The 19,627-nt window shown below is 30.7% G+C and overlaps 5 protein-coding genes across 5 annotated transcripts; 2 read left to right on the top strand and 3 right to left on the bottom strand.

The window, feature by feature from the left end:
- Positions 1-175: 175 nt before the first annotated feature.
- LOC109604506 (tetratricopeptide repeat protein 1) lies at positions 176-1,160 on the top strand. The gene is made up of 2 exons (XM_020021042.2): positions 176-940; positions 996-1,160. Exons 1-2 carry the CDS (start codon positions 268-270, stop codon positions 1,124-1,126), a joined length of 804 nt encoding a protein of 267 aa, XP_019876601.2. The 5' UTR covers positions 176-267; the 3' UTR covers positions 1,127-1,160.
- A 261-nt stretch (positions 1,161-1,421) lies between these two features.
- On the bottom strand, positions 1,422-2,838 carry LOC109604507 (putative protein FAM10A4). Its single transcript, XM_020021043.2, has 2 exons — positions 1,870-2,838; positions 1,422-1,811 (listed from the first exon to the last, which is right to left on the bottom strand). The coding sequence occupies exons 1-2, from the start codon at positions 2,731-2,733 to the stop codon at positions 1,551-1,553; spliced, it is 1,125 nt and encodes a 374-aa protein (XP_019876602.1). The 5' UTR covers positions 2,734-2,838; the 3' UTR covers positions 1,422-1,550.
- On the bottom strand, positions 2,794-7,584 carry LOC109604503 (sodium/hydrogen exchanger 10-like). The gene is made up of 12 exons (XM_049967392.1): positions 7,265-7,584; positions 7,004-7,201; positions 6,785-6,949; positions 6,389-6,563; positions 6,031-6,329; positions 5,569-5,821; positions 5,275-5,509; positions 4,972-5,220; positions 4,648-4,921; positions 4,346-4,594; positions 3,952-4,294; positions 2,794-3,122 (listed from the first exon to the last, which is right to left on the bottom strand). Exons 1-12 carry the CDS (start codon positions 7,582-7,584, stop codon positions 3,042-3,044), a joined length of 2,841 nt encoding a protein of 946 aa, XP_049823349.1. The 3' UTR covers positions 2,794-3,041.
- Positions 7,585-9,334: 1,750 nt separating this feature from the next.
- Positions 9,335-12,975, bottom strand: LOC109604505 (acetylcholine receptor subunit alpha-like 2). Its single transcript, XM_020021041.2, has 7 exons — positions 12,618-12,975; positions 12,521-12,565; positions 12,311-12,420; positions 10,925-11,105; positions 10,711-10,867; positions 9,913-10,661; positions 9,335-9,859 (listed from the first exon to the last, which is right to left on the bottom strand). The coding sequence occupies exons 1-7, from the start codon at positions 12,810-12,812 to the stop codon at positions 9,668-9,670; spliced, it is 1,629 nt and encodes a 542-aa protein (XP_019876600.1). The 5' UTR covers positions 12,813-12,975; the 3' UTR covers positions 9,335-9,667.
- Positions 12,976-16,862: 3,887 nt separating this feature from the next.
- LOC126265562 (uncharacterized) lies at positions 16,863-17,585 on the top strand. The gene is made up of 4 exons (XM_049967391.1): positions 16,863-16,928; positions 16,989-17,144; positions 17,203-17,364; positions 17,421-17,585. Exons 1-4 carry the CDS (start codon positions 16,863-16,865, stop codon positions 17,583-17,585), a joined length of 549 nt encoding a protein of 182 aa, XP_049823348.1.
- Positions 17,586-19,627: the final 2,042 nt, after the last annotated feature.

Raw genomic sequence — 19,627 nt, 5'->3', positions numbered from 1 at the left:
CCAATATCTTGATTTCATATAGGCAACCCACATTACACGACTTTTTTAATTCATTATTTTACATCCAAATAATAAAAAAAGAAATATCATTGAGGTGCCAGTTATTGGTTATCTAACAAACGTTCTTAAAACAACTTTTCATTTAAACGACACCTAAACATTACAAGTGGTTAACTGTCAAAAACTAAGGTTATAAACGTAACTTGTTACAGTCAAATTTTAGGTGGTAAACAATTAGCGCAACAATATAAATGTGACGGATCCACAATGTCAGAAAGCAAACAACAAATTCCAACAAATGAAGAAATAGTAAACGAGCTGACCAAAGACATTGAACAACAATTCACAATAAATAACGACACAGCCCAAAACAATGTAACAGAACCAGACACAGAACATTCCGGAATCCCCGAAGACTTTGAGCACTCGGACAACGAACCAGAACCAAAACCGGTGGAGGACGATTACGTTGACGAAACGGCACTGAAAGATGCCGAAATTTCGTTAAGCGACGAAGAGAAAACTGCCCGTCACAAGGAGTCGCTGACGCATAAAACGCGGGGCAACGAGGAGTACAAGGCCGGCAAATACGTGGAGTCCGTGAAAACGTACACGGAGGCCCTGCGTTTGTGCCCCTTGAAGTTTGATAATGACCGAAGTGTGTTCTATGCCAACAGGGCTGCCTCAAAAATGAAGATCAATAGGACGGAATCTGCTATTGATGACTGCACAAAAGCCATAGAACTCAATGACAAGTATGTTAGGGCTTATTTGAGGAGGGCCAAGTTGTATGAGGACACAGAAAAGTTGGATGAAAGTCTGAAGGATTATGAAACAATACTTGTGTTAGATCCAGGTAATGTGGAGGCCTTGAAAGCTTCAACTAGGTTACCTCCACTTATAAATGAGAGGAATGAGAAAATGAAAAATGAAATGTTTGGTAAGTTACTACATTAATTAATTAATGGTGAATATTACATATTATCTTGTTGTAGGTAAACTGAAAGAATTGGGCAACATGATTCTAAAACCCTTTGGTATGTCAACTGATAATTTTAAGTTGCAACAGGATCCAAATTCAGGTGGATATTCTATAAATTTCCAACAAAATCCACCGAAAAATTAAATGTTTATATAAGCTTATTTATTGTAAATAAACTAATTTACTCGACTTTTTATTTTATGATTGTTTATTGCTGATTTATTCAGTTTAGTTCTTATTATTACATTATTTAAGTGTTTAAATAATATAAATATGATTTTTATCATATATTCAAAGAAAGTCTATTTCAGAATTACTTATTGTATTTATTCAACATTAAAAAATATAAATAACGAAGCTTGTAAATTTATTGTATAACTAAAGATACTAATAACTATCAGTTTATTCTCTAATATTTGACCAAATAAAGAAAATTCGATTCCAAAATAATCGTACTGTATTTATTTATAAATTTACATTACAAAAGCAGTGAATCACAAATCTAAACCGCATAAACAGTCCATTTTAACTAGAATAATCAGCCTTTCAAATCCCACATGTGAACAACCTAATCCAAATGATCATCGTCATTTGGAGGTGTCGGTTTGGGCCCCCCAAATCCGGGCATTCCTGCAAATCCTCCGGGCATTCCGCCCCCAAATCCTCCCGGCATACCACCCGCAAAAGCACTCAAATCTGGCATTCCACCACCTGTATACTGAGCAGATAATTTCTTTAACAAGTTCATCACTTTTGGATTGTTTTGGTACTTTGTGAAGTTGGAAAAGTTGGAAGTTATGTCCTGGAATGCAGCAGCAACCTCTGGATCCTAAATCAAAAGGTAAAAGCATAAGTAACTTGTTTTTTATTATGATTTTTAAGCTTACCTCAAATGCTTTTAAAATCTCTGGATCTTTAAACAAATCAAACAGGCCTCCAGGTCCAGCTCCAGTTGGAGGTGGGCCTCCAGGGGTAGAAGTAGGTGGAGCTTCAGGTTTTGGCGCCCTAGCCTTTTGAGCCTTCTTTTCCTTTTCCTTTCGTTCCTTCTTCAGTCTGTGCTGTTCAATTTTTTTGGCATTGGGCTCAACCTCCTTGAGCCACTCATCAGTTTGTTCATCAAAATCGATATTGCAAGCTTGTCTCAAGTCCTTGGCAGCTTTCTCCCATTCTCCCAGTAAACGATAAGCCTTTCCCCTGAATTTGTAGCCTGACACGGAGTCGCAGTTCAATTCCAAGGCCCGTGTGCAATCTTTAATGCAGGCATTCGGCTTGTTGAGCTTCAAATAAGCCTGGCCCCGTTTGGCAAACAATAAAGCGCTGGTGGGGTTAATCACAATGGCTTCGGTGAACAGCTCAATGGACTTCTCGATGTTGCCCTCGGAGAATTGAGCCATCGCCTCCCTGCGCTTCTCGTCCGCCTTGTCCTGCTCCTCCTCGCTGACCTCCTCCTTAGTCACATCACCCATGTTATGGTCGGGCGATATTTCGTCCGGCTCGACGCAGCCTGTCATGTCGATCTCCAAGTCGGACTCCTCGTCCGACTCCGGGGCCTCCTCCTTCGGCTCGGGCTGCGCCTGCTGCGCGTTCGGCTCCGCGGACATCCTTGGAGCCGGCACCTTGCCCCCGAACGATTCAATGAAACTTTTGAAGAACGACAGCTGCGGCAGATGCAGCAGGTCCGGGTTTGATTGACATATCGTCACGAATTGTTTTAGCTTTTCAACGGCCTCTGCGCCAATCGGACAACTCATCCTGTCGCGTTTGTTTTCACGACACGAACATTCGAATAGTCTAGAATGTGGAACGGAACGGACCGGCTTTGCGGTGACAGTTCTGGAATAAACACAATTTGACGGAGTGGCGACGTCTAGTTATTTTTTATTGCACTCGTGTTGATAGAAATCTGTAACTGAATTTTAATTTTTTATTATTTATTTCTACGCAATATATGATACGTACCTCAAAAAATATATCACAAACGTATTTCAATTTTAAAATATATTCAATGCAGCGAAATACAATTTTAAAAAGTAAGATAAGACAAACATGTTATTACTTGTTACGTCAAACGAGATGTTCTTATACTAAGACTTGTGTTAGTCCCTCCTGACGAAGTACTTGTTGATATGGTTGAAAATTTCTGAAAATCAAAGTAATAAATACGTTAAATTGTTTTTAAAATATATATTCATGAAAGGTCAGATATTGAGGCAGGGTAAGAAATTTGAAACATGGAAACATAACCTTACAAAATTGTTAACAGAAATTAGATATTTTATTAAATAAAGAATATTCAAGCATTAAATCAATATTTGAGTTACAAGCTGATTGATGGGAAGGTACTGAACAACAAGAAGGACGGTTTTTAATTGTTTTAATTAGTGATATTAAAACATAACCTTACAAAATTGTTAACAGTGAGTAGATATTTTATTATTTAAAAAATATTCAAGCATTAAATCAATATTTGAGTCAGAGGTTGATGATATGGAGGTATTGAACAAGAAGAAAAAGTGTTTTTAATTGTTACAATTAGTGACAGTAAAACATAACCTTACAAAATGGTTAACAGAATCTTAATTAAAGAATATTCAAGCTTTAAATCAATATTTGGGTCACAGGCTGATTAATGGGAAGGTACTGAACTACTGAACAACAAGAAGAAGTGTTTCTAATTATTATAATTAGTGACATTAAAACATAACCCTACAAATTAGTTAACGTTGGTTAATTGAAGGTATTATTTTTGATGAACATCAATTTGTATATTGTAGTTATTTAATAAATTCCAAGTAAAGTTTCAACCAACTTTGCAGGCAGTTTATAACTAAATATTCAATTTTCTGTTCAAAACGAGAGATATAATAATAATTCTAATAATCAGCATTTTAATGGATCTTGGGATATTGAAATTACTTTGGTGTTGATTAAGAAAGAAATTGTTTAATATTGAAAGGATATATTCTTACGTGAGATTGCGGTCTTGAGCCCCTTTCAGATATATCATCCATTCCGTATCCTCCCTTATGTAGTGGATTCCCAGTAGATTGGCGTGCAGTTATTGTAGCCCGCATATGCGTCTCGACAGTCTTTAAAAGCCTCCTGTTATGTTTCTGCGTATTAGATTCCTTAATACGTTTGTATTCGTTTAGCAAAGTTGACGGTCGTATCGAATGCTCGAAAATATCCGAAAACACGTCGTACTCGTCGGCCCACTTTTTAACCACCACGAGTAGTATCGGTTCTATGAGCATGCTCTTCTCAAAAAAGTCCTCCTCCGTCTCTTTCGGGAAGGAAATTGTTTTAATGGACCTGGAATGTACACGTTGTTTTAATTAAATGACGAACGTAGGTGAGAATTACTTGGGGATGTAAACGGGTCCTACGAAGAACTCCTTCGTAGTCATATCCATACATTGTCCCTCCAAAAGGAATAGTTCCTCTATCCTGGGATCAATGACAAACGTTTTGAACCCCCCTATGCAGGGAACAAAAGAATATTCAAGCATTAGGTCGATGTTTGATTCACTGACTGATTGGTAGGAAGGCACTGAACTTAGTAAAACTTTTGCTATGTTAATGGCGTAGCTTTTCCTCAATTTAGCCATTAGTCTACAACAATATTGACTTCTTATCTGCTTATGAGGTATAAGTGGGGTATTTACCCGTACAAGGGGTCAGTACTAAACTTGGCAGCTTCGTGTAAGATGTCACGGTGAATAAACAATACATGAGTGTTGGTCTCAGCCACTACTTTGGCGTTATAAACTGTTTTAAACGGTATGGACTTGGTGCCAACGACACAAGCAACGCAAATGGGGGTGACGAACTTTTCGTATAACATGCGAATGTTCATGTAGTCTACGTTTGGAAGCTCACCAAACGTCTCCAAGCGGTACAAGATATCATTGATGGGTTCGTAGGTCAGCTTAAGCAATCCTAAAAACGCCAAAATAATTATTGCCTAAATGTTGAAATGTGAACGCAACCTGTTGAAACGATAAACACTCCGTCGACGAATGTGTTTGCGTTAACAACAACTGAGCCAGGATTGAATATAAGACTTTGTATGTTTGATGACAGAAATGTCACCACATTCGTCTCGTCCCTAAGCCAAACTATTTCTCTGAAGATGTCGTTGGGCATCGGCCTCTCGATATATTTCATTGATTTTAAGGCAGCTTCCTTGAGGGTGATGATGTCCCTTAGTTGTTTGGTTTCAACCAAATCAATCCACCCTGCATTCAAACGCATTGCTTATTAGTTTATTACCGGTTGGTTTGATTAATTACCAGCGTTATTCAATTCGTTGACTTGTTGCTCCATTTCGTTTAACAGCACCTTCATCACATATTTCGTCTGGCAACTTGTGGAAACGTGATCTCTTAGCTTATTTATGTAGGTTAAGCCTTTAACAACTGAAAATATATTCTGTTGGACCTCCACTCTCATTAAGGTTTTAACTTCGTTGTTGTCCAACATAAAGTCTAACATGTTAAGTATTTGCTCTTCAGTTAGTACAAACGACTACAATTACATACTTTAATATAATCCTACGTTACGTTATTAATTAAGTTTAATTTCACCTTCCCCGTATCAAAAGCTAAGTGAGCTTTTCGTATTAAAATGTACGAATGATGGTGCAACAGTTTCTTCATAAAATACGATCTAAAATTTACAAGTAATATCCTACGAAAGGCGTTCAGTAATTTATAAATGTAAATCAAATTTTCTAATGCTACAAGAAATCGTTTTAACAAGCTCTGCGCATGTATTCTTATTTCTATAATAATCAACAATATGATGGTAATGAAGAAGTTTCCTAAAACTTCGTTGCACCTAAAATGAAAGTGGGGAAATTAGACGCCTTTACTAATTCAAAAGTCAAGTGACAGTGATGAATTGTATCTCATTGAAAATGTTATCTTCAGATCTTGAAGCAGATATTATTTACAGATATTAAAGTACATTTCATACAAGTTTGACGTCCCTAACTTTTGAACATGAACTCCAACGTAATTAACAAAACAAAGAAAATAAGTACTTACTTTAAACAGTTTCTAAAACCAGTGAAAAAAACTACTGGATTAGATTTGCTAAGTAAAATCATTATTAATTCTATTGGATAAATAAGTAGTGTTCTATGCTGCATGGCGATTGTTGCAGTTAATGTCCAAATGGAGTAAACTACATACACAGTATAAAGGATTGCGATTACATCAGTTATCTTATAGTTCACCAAGTAAAAACATAGTCGATAAATAAAATTACTAGGTGGTTTACAATTTTCCAAGATGTCATAAAACAATACGGTAATTATAATTTTCCTCAAACCTCTTCTGAGTTTCTGAAAATGTAATTAATGTTAAATATGTACAGCGTTCCAAGTTCTAATCAAATACGAACTTCCAAATTAAAAAGATTTGTTAACGTCTCAATATCCAGAATTTTATCATTTCGATCTATGGTGTTATCGAAGATATCTAAAAGGACAGTTTCAGCATCTTTTTCTAAAAGTCCCAATTGATACAATTTTATGTAGTATGTTTTCCTGCAGTCCATCATCCTTCGTCTTGCCGTTCTGAAATAAATTATGGACGACATTATAAAAGGTGATCAAAATTTGAGGTTAGGTTAGGTTAATAATACCGAAGGTGGTACAACTTTGATGTTAGATTAGGTTAATAATACCTTATTAACCGTTTTGAAATAAATTATAAAAGGTGGTCTAAATTTGAGGTTAGATTAGGTTAATAATACCAAATGTGGTCAAAATTTGAGGTTAGGTTAGGTTAATAATACCTTATTAAATCATGTGATTCAATTACAGTTTCACCCAATTCGACTTGTGTATAGCAATGGGGACAGACGAAAGTGTGCTCAGCAGAATCATCAATAATCATTTTATATGGGTGTTTCAGGTCCGTATACTCCATCACTTTATTCCAGTCAGCGTCTACTAATGTGCTAAATACAAAAGACACCGTTATTAGAGTTTGAATCAGATAATTGTATTAATACCTGTCTTGTTTAAGTATTGTGGTGTATTTCTCTCGTAAATATTTTATATGGGTTAGTGATGTATTCATATTTATTCTCATGTAAGATGAGTACTCGTCGAACTTGGTGAATTTGAGCACAGCAAGGAAAGTTATCTTGCCTAGGAATACACCTAACCAGTACACACCAGTATAAATTGCCAAAATATATCTGGCTTTACTTAAATAACTTTTTAAATAGTTTGTAGTAGTAAAATTGATTTATACACCTGTTCATATTTACCCATCATGTCCAAACATTTCCAAAATTAAAATAAGATTGATCGGATTCAAATAATACGACGAAACGGTGATTATTATCTTCCTCAAATTCAAATTGTATCCAAAATATAACAGCAACGGACTAAAGAAGATGTACACAGCAAATCTTCCAATTTGTATAAACAAATAGGTCGCCAACATTTTAAGGACATCATAAATTTCACAGTATGCAAAGACTAATTTTCCCATCATGCAGCCTCCATAAAAGACAGCCATGAATTTGCCAACGATGGAAATCATCTTCCAATACAAGGCTACATTACGGTCGATCTGTGCTGGCATGTAATTCCTATTCACACTGTACATGCAGGCCAAACTTGAAACAAAAACTATAGCTGAAATGTGATAACATTGTGATATGTTGCAGTTTGAAAGCTTCATCGGAGTTTACCACAGCAGTTTGAGTATTGTCCTATAAAATAGTAACCAAAAAATGGTATAATGATATGTCCTAGTGTGGCACCCATTACTGCTTTTCGACAAGTCTTCATGTACCACAATACGATGGGTCCCGTTATCAGCCCAATAGTTAATCCTAACAATTAATTTAGTGGTTACTGAGTTTGTTTCCTGACATTTTAACTCACCAGTTAATATTAATATACATTGAAATTCCCTAATCTGCAAGCTTTCATACTCTTGGTTCATCGTGAAGATCATTTTAACTGTTAATATGGAAACAATTTGGCCAAAAAAGTACTGAATATGTAATAACATAATTATGGGCTTGGCTTGGTTTCCAATCTCCTCCAGACGATACTCTTGTTTCGCTGGAATGTTGGTGATAAGTGTTGATCCCAACAGAAATGCATCGTATATATCGAAAGAGGTGTGCATGAATGGGAAAATGAAAGTGTAAATCAAAAGTTGAAAAAAGTGAACTGCAAAAACGTATGATTAGAATACCTAAAAACGTTGGGGGTGACTTACTCAAAACTGAAACGACTAATATTTCCTTCCAAAATTTCAACATGAGCGTCATTTGGCATGACATTGCTGCTCCGATTATGGCAGCCGGGTAAACAAGGCATTCCAGTGGGAAAAAGACTATTTCGATCCTTCGCACGTATGCTAAGCCCCATATGATTCCAGTAAAGAATATTAGATCACTTGGCGAAACAGCAATTCCACTTCTCTGTATATAACAAATAAGACGGGTTATTAATTTCTTCCTGAGGCCGATATTGCTTATTCCCACTTGTTTGAGGTTAGGTTAGGTTAGTCGATGTTCGGTACCACTATGGGGGTGTGGGAGACAAGAAAAATATCTCAATTCATTGTATATCAGCTAAACTTGGACAATAATCTCTTTATAAATAATAATCTTAAGAAGTTTAGAAGTAAATAGAGGTACATTAGCATCAACTAAGCATTGAAAAAAATTATTATTAATTATCTGAGGTAGGTATCACTTATTCTTATTTATTTGAGGTTAGATTAGATAATTAATAAATCATAATCATTCTCTTAATAGAATAGAGAATGTGACACAATTAAATGATTTGAACTTAGAACTATAATGTAATCATCAACAATGAAACATTAAAAATGTTATCTTTAGATTTTAATTCTTCTTTTTCCCATCTGTTAGGTTAGGTAAGGTTAGTCTATGTTGGGTACCACTAAATGCCGGTGGTAATTGGAGAGAAGAAAAAAAAAATAAAATAATACAATCAAGTACAAATAAAGGGGACCTCCTCATACCAGCTCAGTGTCCCCAACTTTTGAAAATGAATTTAAATAAATAGAACAACAAAATATCTTTAGTTTCAATGTCATTTCAGAATATAAATATACATACATCCCTTACTTACCCGTATAAAACATCGAATCAAAATTAGTACTTCCAAAAATCCAAAAATGTAGAATGTTTTTTGAGGTGGTTCAAAATTGCCATATATATGAATTTCAGTTCGACAGCCCATATACGATTCATTATTCATTATGATTATCACTTAAACTCCAAAACTATTCTGTGAGGTTAATTGACAATGTCACTCAAGGGCAAAACCATAACCACACTTTTATTTCAAAACCACTTGGAACACAATGACGACGAAATATTGCCTGGAAAACGAAATAAAATAGCCACTTTCAGCATGTTGGTGTAATTTAAATTCTCCAAGGTCCATTGTGCGTCGACCCACGTCTCACGATCAGCCTTTTTAACATGATAACACATTAAAGATTTTGAGCCGCAACGAGCTTCCTTACAAGTGATTGTTCATCGCCTTTATTGTTGAGACTTAAATGAGTTTGGCCCTTGGCTGTGTCTGGTTTAATTTTTTAATAAAAAAGTGGGTAATGTACGATTTATTTATTAAAACGCTAGGATAACATGATTGATTATTGCTGTAACAATTAGTTAGTATTCTAGTTCGGGTAGAAATTGTTGTTGAGCAACGGAAGACAGCTCCATGTCGATGGGTTTGGTGTCGTCGTATAAAGCGGGGGCTTCGCACAAGATCGTGATGGTGCCCGAGATCGATGTGATGATGAAAATCCATAGGAACAGCCTATCAAGCACCATGGCCACGAACCCCCAGTCTTGATCTTCCTGCAATCAAACTCACATAACCTCCATAACTCACTTAGGTGACTCCAACGTACCGCATTGAACTGATCCTGCCTTTGGATGTGGTGCTGGATGAACATGACGTTGTGTATTGCTTTTTCCAGTTCGAACGGGTACTTCTTCCTGGTGCCCGAGTCGCTCTCGTCCAGTCCGGAGAACACCGACGGCAGCCCGTTGTAGCCCAGTCGTCCTCCTAGCGTGCCGGCGAAGCTCCTTAGCCTGTTCGTTGTGGATGCGGAGTGCAGTCCGTTGCACCCGCTGGCCCGGTTCCGGCTGGAGCTCGAGGACGAGGTGCTGGACGAGCCGGTCGAGGGCATGGCGTCCAGCTCCCGCTTCTTCATCAGCAATCGATTGCCCGGTATTTTGTTGGCGGCCAGCTCGGTCAGCAAGTCCTTCGGCACCCTCATCAGGAGCAGCTTCGGTACGCTCTTGATGAAGAAGTTGCGCACCCACGGCGCCATCTTGTGGGTGCTGGGCTTGCGATAGTGGACGTTCAGGATTATGATCGTGATGACTACGGAGAACGCCACCATCACCATGGTGAACAGGATGTACTTGCCCAGCAGCGGCAGGGCGAGGGAGGTGGATGGGATGATTTCGGAGATGAGGAGGAAGAACATGGTTTGCGATAGGAGGATGTTGATGCACAAGGCGATTTTTTCCCCGGAATCGGCGGGTAAATAGAACACTAGTACCGAGAGGTAGGAGATGCCCACGCAGGGCACTATCAAATTTACCGTGTAGAAAAGCGTCTTTCTTCTCAATGTTATGTTGAAGAATATATCTAAAAAGTTATGGTATAATCAAAGAAATTTTTGACAGAAAATATTTACCTGGATATGGTTCGGCACAACAAGGATAATACTTCTCGTGTCTTTCAGCAGGAACACCCAAAATATCCCATTCCACACTGGGATAATATTCCCTTAGATCAATTCCCACTTCGACCTTGTCCTCCCCGAATTTTTGATTGATATGCTTCAAATCAATCTGTAGATAAAAAGGCAATAAAGAAACAACTCAGAAGACTAAAATAATAGATAGTACCTGATTTCCATCGTATGTCCAAGACCCGAATTTCATGAAGCATGTCTGTTGGTCAAAAGGGAAGTATCTGACATCGATTTCACAAGATGATTTGAAAATTGCTGGGGGAGTCCATAACACTTTTCCAGTATGTCTTAGTACTGCCTTCGTCATTGTGGTGACGACGTACTCTCCATCAGCACTACAAAGATTTTTTTTAATAATTTTAGATTTGCTCTAGAATTTTTAGTTCAAAAATCAATTAATTCATTTTCAAATTGTTTATGTTTTTTGTTTTTTCTTATAATTTTTTTTTAATAATAATTATTTCCCATAATATTAAATTCAACACAAATAATTATAAAATTAGTTACTCAATTTTCAAAATGTTTTTATTTTGATTTACCTTTTAAAACCTTATTTAATAATTATCCCCCACAATATTAATTTCTACTCTGTTAATAATGTTTGTTTTAATGTTAAATAATGAATTAGTTACTCAATTTTCAAAATTTATATTTTTTGATTTACCTTTGTTCTACAATTTTTTTTACAATATAATAATTTTAAAGTTCAAAAATCAATTAAATAAATTTCAATTATTTCCAATAATATTAAATTTAACACAATTAATTATAAAAATTAATGCCAATTAATAAATTTGTCACTCAATTTTCAAAATGTATTTATTTTGATTTACCTTTTAAAACAATTATATTCAATAATTGTCTCCCACAATATTAATTTCTACACTGTTAATAATAAATTTTAATGCCAAATAATGAATTAGTTACTCAATTTTCAAAATTTATATTTTTTGATTTACCTTTTCATTTTTTAAAACGTATGTCTTTAATAATTATCTCTCATAATATTTCAATTTGTTTTTAAACTTAAATTAATTATATTATATTTATTTATTTAATGCTGGTTTATTATTTTAACAGTTAAGTGAAGTGACGCATTCACCATATTTTTAAATAACAATCGGTTTTTATAAATATGGTGAATGCGCCAGTTTTTAATAATTTTATGATTGTACTTACTTATTGTATAAAACAATGTCTGGAAACCATATATGGTCAGATGGACCACTATTAGTTATAAATTTTAATGCCAATTAAAATTAATAAATTAGTTACTGAATTTTCAAAATATATATTTTTTGATTTTCGTTTTAATTTATTAAAAGAAATATCTTTAACAATTATCTCCCATAATAATATGAATTTAAATTGATTATAGATTTTGATGCTTAAATATTTCAATTTTCAATTTATTTATATGTTCTGGTTTATTATTTTAATAGTTAAGTAAAGTTGCGCATTCACCATTATTTTAAATGGGCATGTGTTTTAAAATTATGGTGCATGCACCAGTTTTTAGTAATTTTATAATTGTACTTACTTATTGTATAAAACAATGTCTGGCAACCATATATGTTCAGATGGAACATATAATTCAGTAACACCTCCATATTCTTGTGGATCCCACATAAATTTATGATCTTGCCACTCCTTTAAATAACAAATTTAAATAAATCAATTAATTAAATTAATTGTTTTTTATATAAATGCGACTTATAAGTGTTGTTTTATGATAAATAAGAGTACTTACATGTTCTAACCATACGTTTGTAGTTAAAATTTGATCTTTTAAATTCTGAAACAGTTTACTCAATTAAATAACTTAATAAATTAGGCGAATAACTTACTAATTCTATAAGTTGCGACAACCTTAATCCTAATTTGACTAAAACCGTATCAGTGTTATTACTAACTGGCCGAATCAGTCTGTTATAATTGCTCAGCAAATCGTCGTAGAGACGTTTGGCGTCCGGATTGCATAAGCAGAACTGCACGAACAAAATCAAAAATATACACAAAATCCACTTCCACGTCGACCTCATCTTAGCCTTTCGCACCTTCACAAACGGTTAAACGAACGTTCACGTTTTACGGGGTCGATTTTCGGGGTGTTTCGGCGGTTCGAGTGCATTTTTGGGCGACTTTGGGACGGGCGGAATACGGTACAGATGGACGCCCCCGAGTGATGCTGCAGACTCGCCTAGTTCAAAAGCCGTTTGATCAATAATCGTGCGCCGCCACATCTGCACACGAGACTTCCACTTTGCGGACGGGAGTTTCGTTGAAGTTTCTTTAAATTATTTGTTTTATTTAATAATGGCAAGAAATATCACAATAGTATTTTTAAAATTTTGTTAGTAAGAATTTATACTTTATTAGTAATTGCCAAAATTAATAAAATATAGTTAATTACCAACTGAAAAATGTGTAAAATAAATTGTAAAATAAACTTAATAACTCAATAACTGAATTAAAAAATATCAGTATTTTAAGTTAATAAACTATAAATTAAATATTTATACTAGACAAATTAAGTGATAAATTATAAATTAAACTTATAAAAATTTACAGAAGAATTTTATGTTAAAAATAATAAATTAAAATATTGTTCACAGAAGAAATTAAGGAATGAGCATTAAAATAATTAAATTGATACTAAATTAATGAATTTTACATTAAAATAATACAAAATGAATAATTTTAAATTTGAAAATTCAATAATTATACACTGGTAAGTTATAAATGAATGAATTGAATTGAATTTCAGTATTTTAAAATGAATAATTTTACTTAATAAACAGTAAATTAAAGACATACACTACACAAATTAATTAATAAATTGTAAATTAAACGTATAAAAATTAAGAAACAGAAGAATTTTATGTTAAAAATAATAAATTAAAATATTGTTATCAGAATAAATTAAGAAAAGAACAATAAAATAATTAAATTGATACTAAATTAATGAATTTTACATTAAAATAATACAAAATGAACAATTTTAAATGTGAACATTCAATAATTATACACTGATAAGTTGTAAATGAATGAATTGAATTGAATTTCAGTATTTTAAAATGAATAATTTTACTTAATAAACAGTAAATTAAAGACATACACTACACAAATTAATTAATAAATTGTAAATTAAACGTATAAAAATTAAGAAATAGAAGAATTTTATGTTAAAAATAATAAATTAAAATATTGTTATTAGAATAAATAAAATAATTAAATTGATACTAAATTAATGAATTTTACATTAAAATAATACAAAATTAACAATTTTAAATGTGAACATTCAATAATTATACACAGATAAGATGTAAATGAATTAATTGAATTGAATTTCAGTATTTTAAAATGAATAATTTTACTTAATAAACAGTAAATTAAAAACATACACTACACAAATTAATTAATAAATTGTAAATTAAACGTATAAAAATTAAGAAACAGAAGAATTTTATGTTAAAAATAATAAATTAAAATATTGTTATTAGAATAAATAAAATAATTAAATTGATACTAAATTAATGAATTTTACATTAAAATAATACAAAATGAACAATTTTAAATGTGAACATTCAATAATTATACACTGATAAGTTGTAAATGAATGAATTGAATTGAATTTCAGTATTTTAAAATGAATAATTTTACTTAATAAACAGTAAATTAAAGACATACACTACACAAATTAATTAATAAATTGTAAATTAAACGTATAAAAATTAAGAAATAGAAGAATTTTATGTTAAAAATAATAAATTAAAATATTGTTATTAGAATAAGTAAAATAATTAAATTGATACTAAATTAATGAATTTTACATTAAAATAATACAAAATGAACAATTTTAAATGTGAACATTCAATAATTATACACTGATAAGTTGTAAATGAATGAATTGAATTGAATTTCAGTATTTTAAAATGAATAATTTTACTTAATAAACAGTAAATTAAAGACATACACTACACAAATTAATTAATAAATTGTAAATTAAACGTATAAAAATTAAGAAATAGAAGAATTTTATGTTAAAAATAATAAATTAAAATATTGTTATTAGAATAAATAAAATAATTAAATTGATACTAAATTAATGAATTTTACATTAAAATAATACAAAATTAACAATTTTAAATGTGAACATTCAATAATTATACACTGATAAGTTGTAAATGAATGAATTGAATTGAATTTCAGTATTTTAAAATGAATAATTTTACTTAATAATCAGTAAATTAAAGACATATACAACACAAATTAATTAATAAATTGTAAATTAAACGTACAAAAATTAAGAAACAAGAATTTTATGTTAAAAATAATAAATTAAAATATTGTTATCAGAATAAATTAAGAAAAGAACAATAAAATAATTAAATTGATACTAAATTAATGAATTTTACATTAAAATAATACAAAATGAATAATTTTAAATGTGAACATTCAATAATTATACACTGATAAGTTGTAAATGAATGAATTGAATTGAATTTCAGTATTTTAAAATGAATAATTTTACTTAATAATCAGTAAATTAAAGACATATACAACACAAATTAATTAATAAATTGTAAATTAAACGTACAAAAATTAAGAAACAGAAGAATTTTATGTTAAAAATAATAAATTAAAATATTGTTATCAGAATAAATTAAGAAATGAACAATAAAATAATTAAATTGATACTAAATTAATGAATTTTACATTAAAATAATACAAAATGAACAATTTTAAATGTGAACATTCAATAATTATACACTGATAAGATGTAAATGAATGAATTGAATTGAATTTCAGTATTTTAAAATGAATAATTTTACTTAATAAACAGTAAATTAAAGACATACACTACACAAATTAATTAATAAATTGTAAATTAAACGTATAAAAATTAAGAAACATAAGAATTTTATGTTAAAAATAATAAATTAAAATATTGTTATCAGAATAAATTAAGAAATGAACATTAAAATAATTAAATTGATACAAAATTAATTAATTTTACATTAAAATAATACAAATTGCATAATTTTAAATGTGAACATTCAATAATTATACACAGATAAGATGTAAATGAATTAATTGAATTGAATTTCAGTATTTTAAAATGAATAATTTTTCTTAATAAACTGTAAATTAAAGACATACTATACAAATTAATTAATAAATTGTAAATTAAACGTACAAAAATTAAGAAACAAAAAATTTTATATTAAAAGTGATAAATTATAATATTGTTAACAGAAGAAATTATGGAATGAATATTAAAATAATTAAATTGATATTAAATTAATGAATTTTACATTAAAATAAAACAAAATGAACAATTTTAAATTTGCAAATTCTCTAATTATACTGATAAGTTGTAAATGAGTGAATTGAATTGAGTTTTAGTATTTTAAAATGAATAATTTTACTTAATAAACAGTAATTAAAGAATGAACAAACAAACAACACGAAACAGAAGATTTTTATGCTAAAATACCATAATAAATTAAAATATTGTTTATAAATTAAAGACTGCACTAATTAATGAATAAATTGGAGTATTTTATGTTAAAAATAATAAATTAAAATATTGTAAACTGAAGAAATCAAGAAATAAAAGTCAGAATAACATAATTTATAATTAATTTACAGTAAAATATTTCAAAATGAACAATAGTAAATTTGAAAATTTATTATACACTGATAAATAGTAAATGAATTTCAGAATTTTAAATTGAATAATTTTACCTAATAAACTGTAAATTAATTAATTACACTGAACAATAATTTATGAAATATAAATTGTATAAAGTTAAGTTAGTAAATTTGTTAATAATAAATTATAATAAATAATAATAATTTGATAATAATAAATTTGAAATGTTGTGTATTATCATTTAAAAAAAACATACAAATGAAAATAAATAAACTAGAAATTGAACCAGTTATGAAAAAATTTACTGATACATATCAAAATTAAAATTCATCCCACGAATAATTACCAATAATTGGCCAAATGAGTCTCGCATGATATTATTTTAATCAGATTAGAGGTCCATTGTTACGAGTTTTGTACCATTTAAATACAAATGGTTCGTGTCGGTGACATGTTGGTGGTACGTTTGCTAATTTCACTCATTTTGGCCACGTCGTCCGTAAGTTTGATCGTGCCAGTTGATGTATTTTAATCTCATACACGTTCGTGAGTTCTCCAGTTGGCGATGAAACAAATGATCATCAGGAAGGCGGAAATGTGTGAATTGGAGAAGAATTACCAGACGAAATTTTACGCCTCTGTCACCAACAAGGGGGGCTTCCAGCATTTGACTGCCAACATCACCATAACTGAGCCCTGGGGCGATAATGTTGTTGTATTAACAAATTTTTCAATTTACACCACTTCCCTTTAATAAATGTGACCAATTTTAGGCGAATTTGGTGTTTTATGTGTCGAGGGATGACAAGAAATTCGACAAGTTTTCAGAAGGGAAGTTTGGCATGTGCTACTTCGTCAAGACCTTCTTAGGCCCATTTGGGAATGAGTTGTTCAGGATTGCCAAAATCCTTCCTGGTACTTGTCCAATTCCAAAGGTTTGTTACTCTGATTCACTGATATTTGATTTCTTTATTGTTGTTTTTTATTTTAGGGTAACTACTATATTAAAGACTACAAATTGGACTTCAGAACAATATTGGTGGCTGAAGTTTTGCCTATCGGAACCTTTCGTGTCATTGGTCACAACGTTGAAAAATCATCAGGGAGAACTTTGGTTTGCTATAATTTAGAAATGGAAGTCATAAAATCAAATTAGTTATCAATATGGACATAAATAAATTACTCTTTCTTTGATCCAAAAAACAGCCGGGTTCTTTCTTTCTTCTCAAAATATAAAAGATTTACACCTGAATGGTGACTAAGCGTTATTTCATAAAATTTTTATATTGTAATGATGTTAAATTACTCATCGAAGTGAATCAACTAGAGCCGTTAAGTCATTTTGCAACTCATGCAAAATCAACCTGGTCCCAATAAATTGAACCATTGATCCTAAAAAACACCCCTTTCAGATGATTGATTAGAATTTCTTGAAAAGGAGTCAAATTGGGATCAAGTTGTTTAAAAATTTGATTTAATTTAGGGGTGATTATGAAATAATTAATTTAAGCACAAAATTGTAAAACGTTTTATTTACATAAATTTTGAACATAGATTTGATATTCAGTTCCCTTCAAGAAATCAACCCCTAACCCCGTTGACAAGACACCAAATTGTGCAACGGAATGAAAAAGGGTTGTCGGACACATGAATAATAAGAAAAAAACTTGAAAGTCATCCCGTATAAATTACGAACGAATTGTTCGCATATGGATAAAAATTAAAATTAATGAGTTTGATTTACATAATGGCGTCCCCCCCTTTTGCCTTCAAAGAGGGTTGGATTTTTATACCTAAGGAATGATATTCGAATTGCCATTGTCCAAAACTCAACTGTCGTTCGAACAGATCAAAGAGGAAGTTAAAGTTTATATAAATGTTTAAAGATAAACATGTGTTTAAACTACATTAATATAATTGCATAATTCATGTGGCGTGCACTTAATTGCTGGCAGACGCATTACGAAATTACGTTGGCTATATTAAATTTGTTTTTTTTGATTGTGTTACGAATTTAACTTGACTTATTAAATATGTTTATAAGTAATCTGTTTTTTTTTTAGTGCATAAAGTGACGTTAGATAGACTTAAATTAAATCAAATTAAATTGGGTTAAGTTAAACTAAATTACATTTATTTAATTTAAACTAAACTAAACTAACCTAAGCTAAGCTAAGCTAAGCACAGCTAAACTAAACTAAACTAAACTTAACTTTTAGCTAGAAGTGTCAGCCACCGGTTTTTAACCAAAAAACACAGTAATTAATTAAAATTTTTAATTAAAACAGAAATAAACAACAAACGTCATAATCGTATAATTTATTAAATTTATAATTTATTATTAATTTTACATTTTTAACAAATTACATTTAATATTAACAAACGGTAAAACATGATAATCAATTAGCTTTTTTACTTAAAAAAATTAATATAATTAATAATTCAACATTTTGAAAAATATTAGCTTAGTTTTTATACCAACAACTTCTTTGAATACATTAATATCATTAATTAACTTTTCATAATTATTTAAATATTGAAAAATCTGAAGCTCCATTTTCCATGAGTTTTTATAATTGTTTTAGTTTTATGAGAATAAAGGAATATTATCTCTAGTGTCTTTTCAACCATAATCATCTAAAAGTTAAAAGACTTCCTTAATCTATTTTTACTGTAATTCTCTTTTTTATATTTATGTCTCATTTATTATTTGATAAACAGATGAAAATCAATGATTTCAGAGATTTTATAATTGTTTTAGTTTTCTGAGAATAAATGAATATTGCCTCTGGTGTCATTTCAACAATAATCATCAAAAAGTTAAAAGATTTACTTAATCTATTTTTACTGTAATTCTCTTTTTTATATTTATATTTCATTTATTATTTAATAAACAGATGAAAGTCAATGATTTCAGAGTTTTTATAATAGTTTCAGTTTTCTAGGAATAAAGGAATATTGTCTCTGGTGTCATTTCAACAATAATCATATAAAAGTTAAAAGACTTCCTTAATCTATTTTTACTGTAATTCTCTTTTTTATATTTATATTTCATTTATTATTCAATAAACAGATGAAAATCAATGATTTCAGAGTTTTTATAATAGTTTCAGTTTTCTAAGAATAAAGGAATATTGTCTCTGGTGTCATTTCAACAATAATCATATAAAAGTTAAAAGACTTCCTTAACCTATTTTT

This window comes from Aethina tumida, chromosome 5 (assembly GCF_024364675.1).
Source record: "Aethina tumida isolate Nest 87 chromosome 5, icAetTumi1.1, whole genome shotgun sequence".
Classification (NCBI taxonomy): domain Eukaryota; kingdom Metazoa; phylum Arthropoda; class Insecta; order Coleoptera; family Nitidulidae; genus Aethina; species Aethina tumida.
Note: the sequence above shows the minus strand (reverse complement) of the source record. Positions and strands in the feature narration are given on the sequence as shown.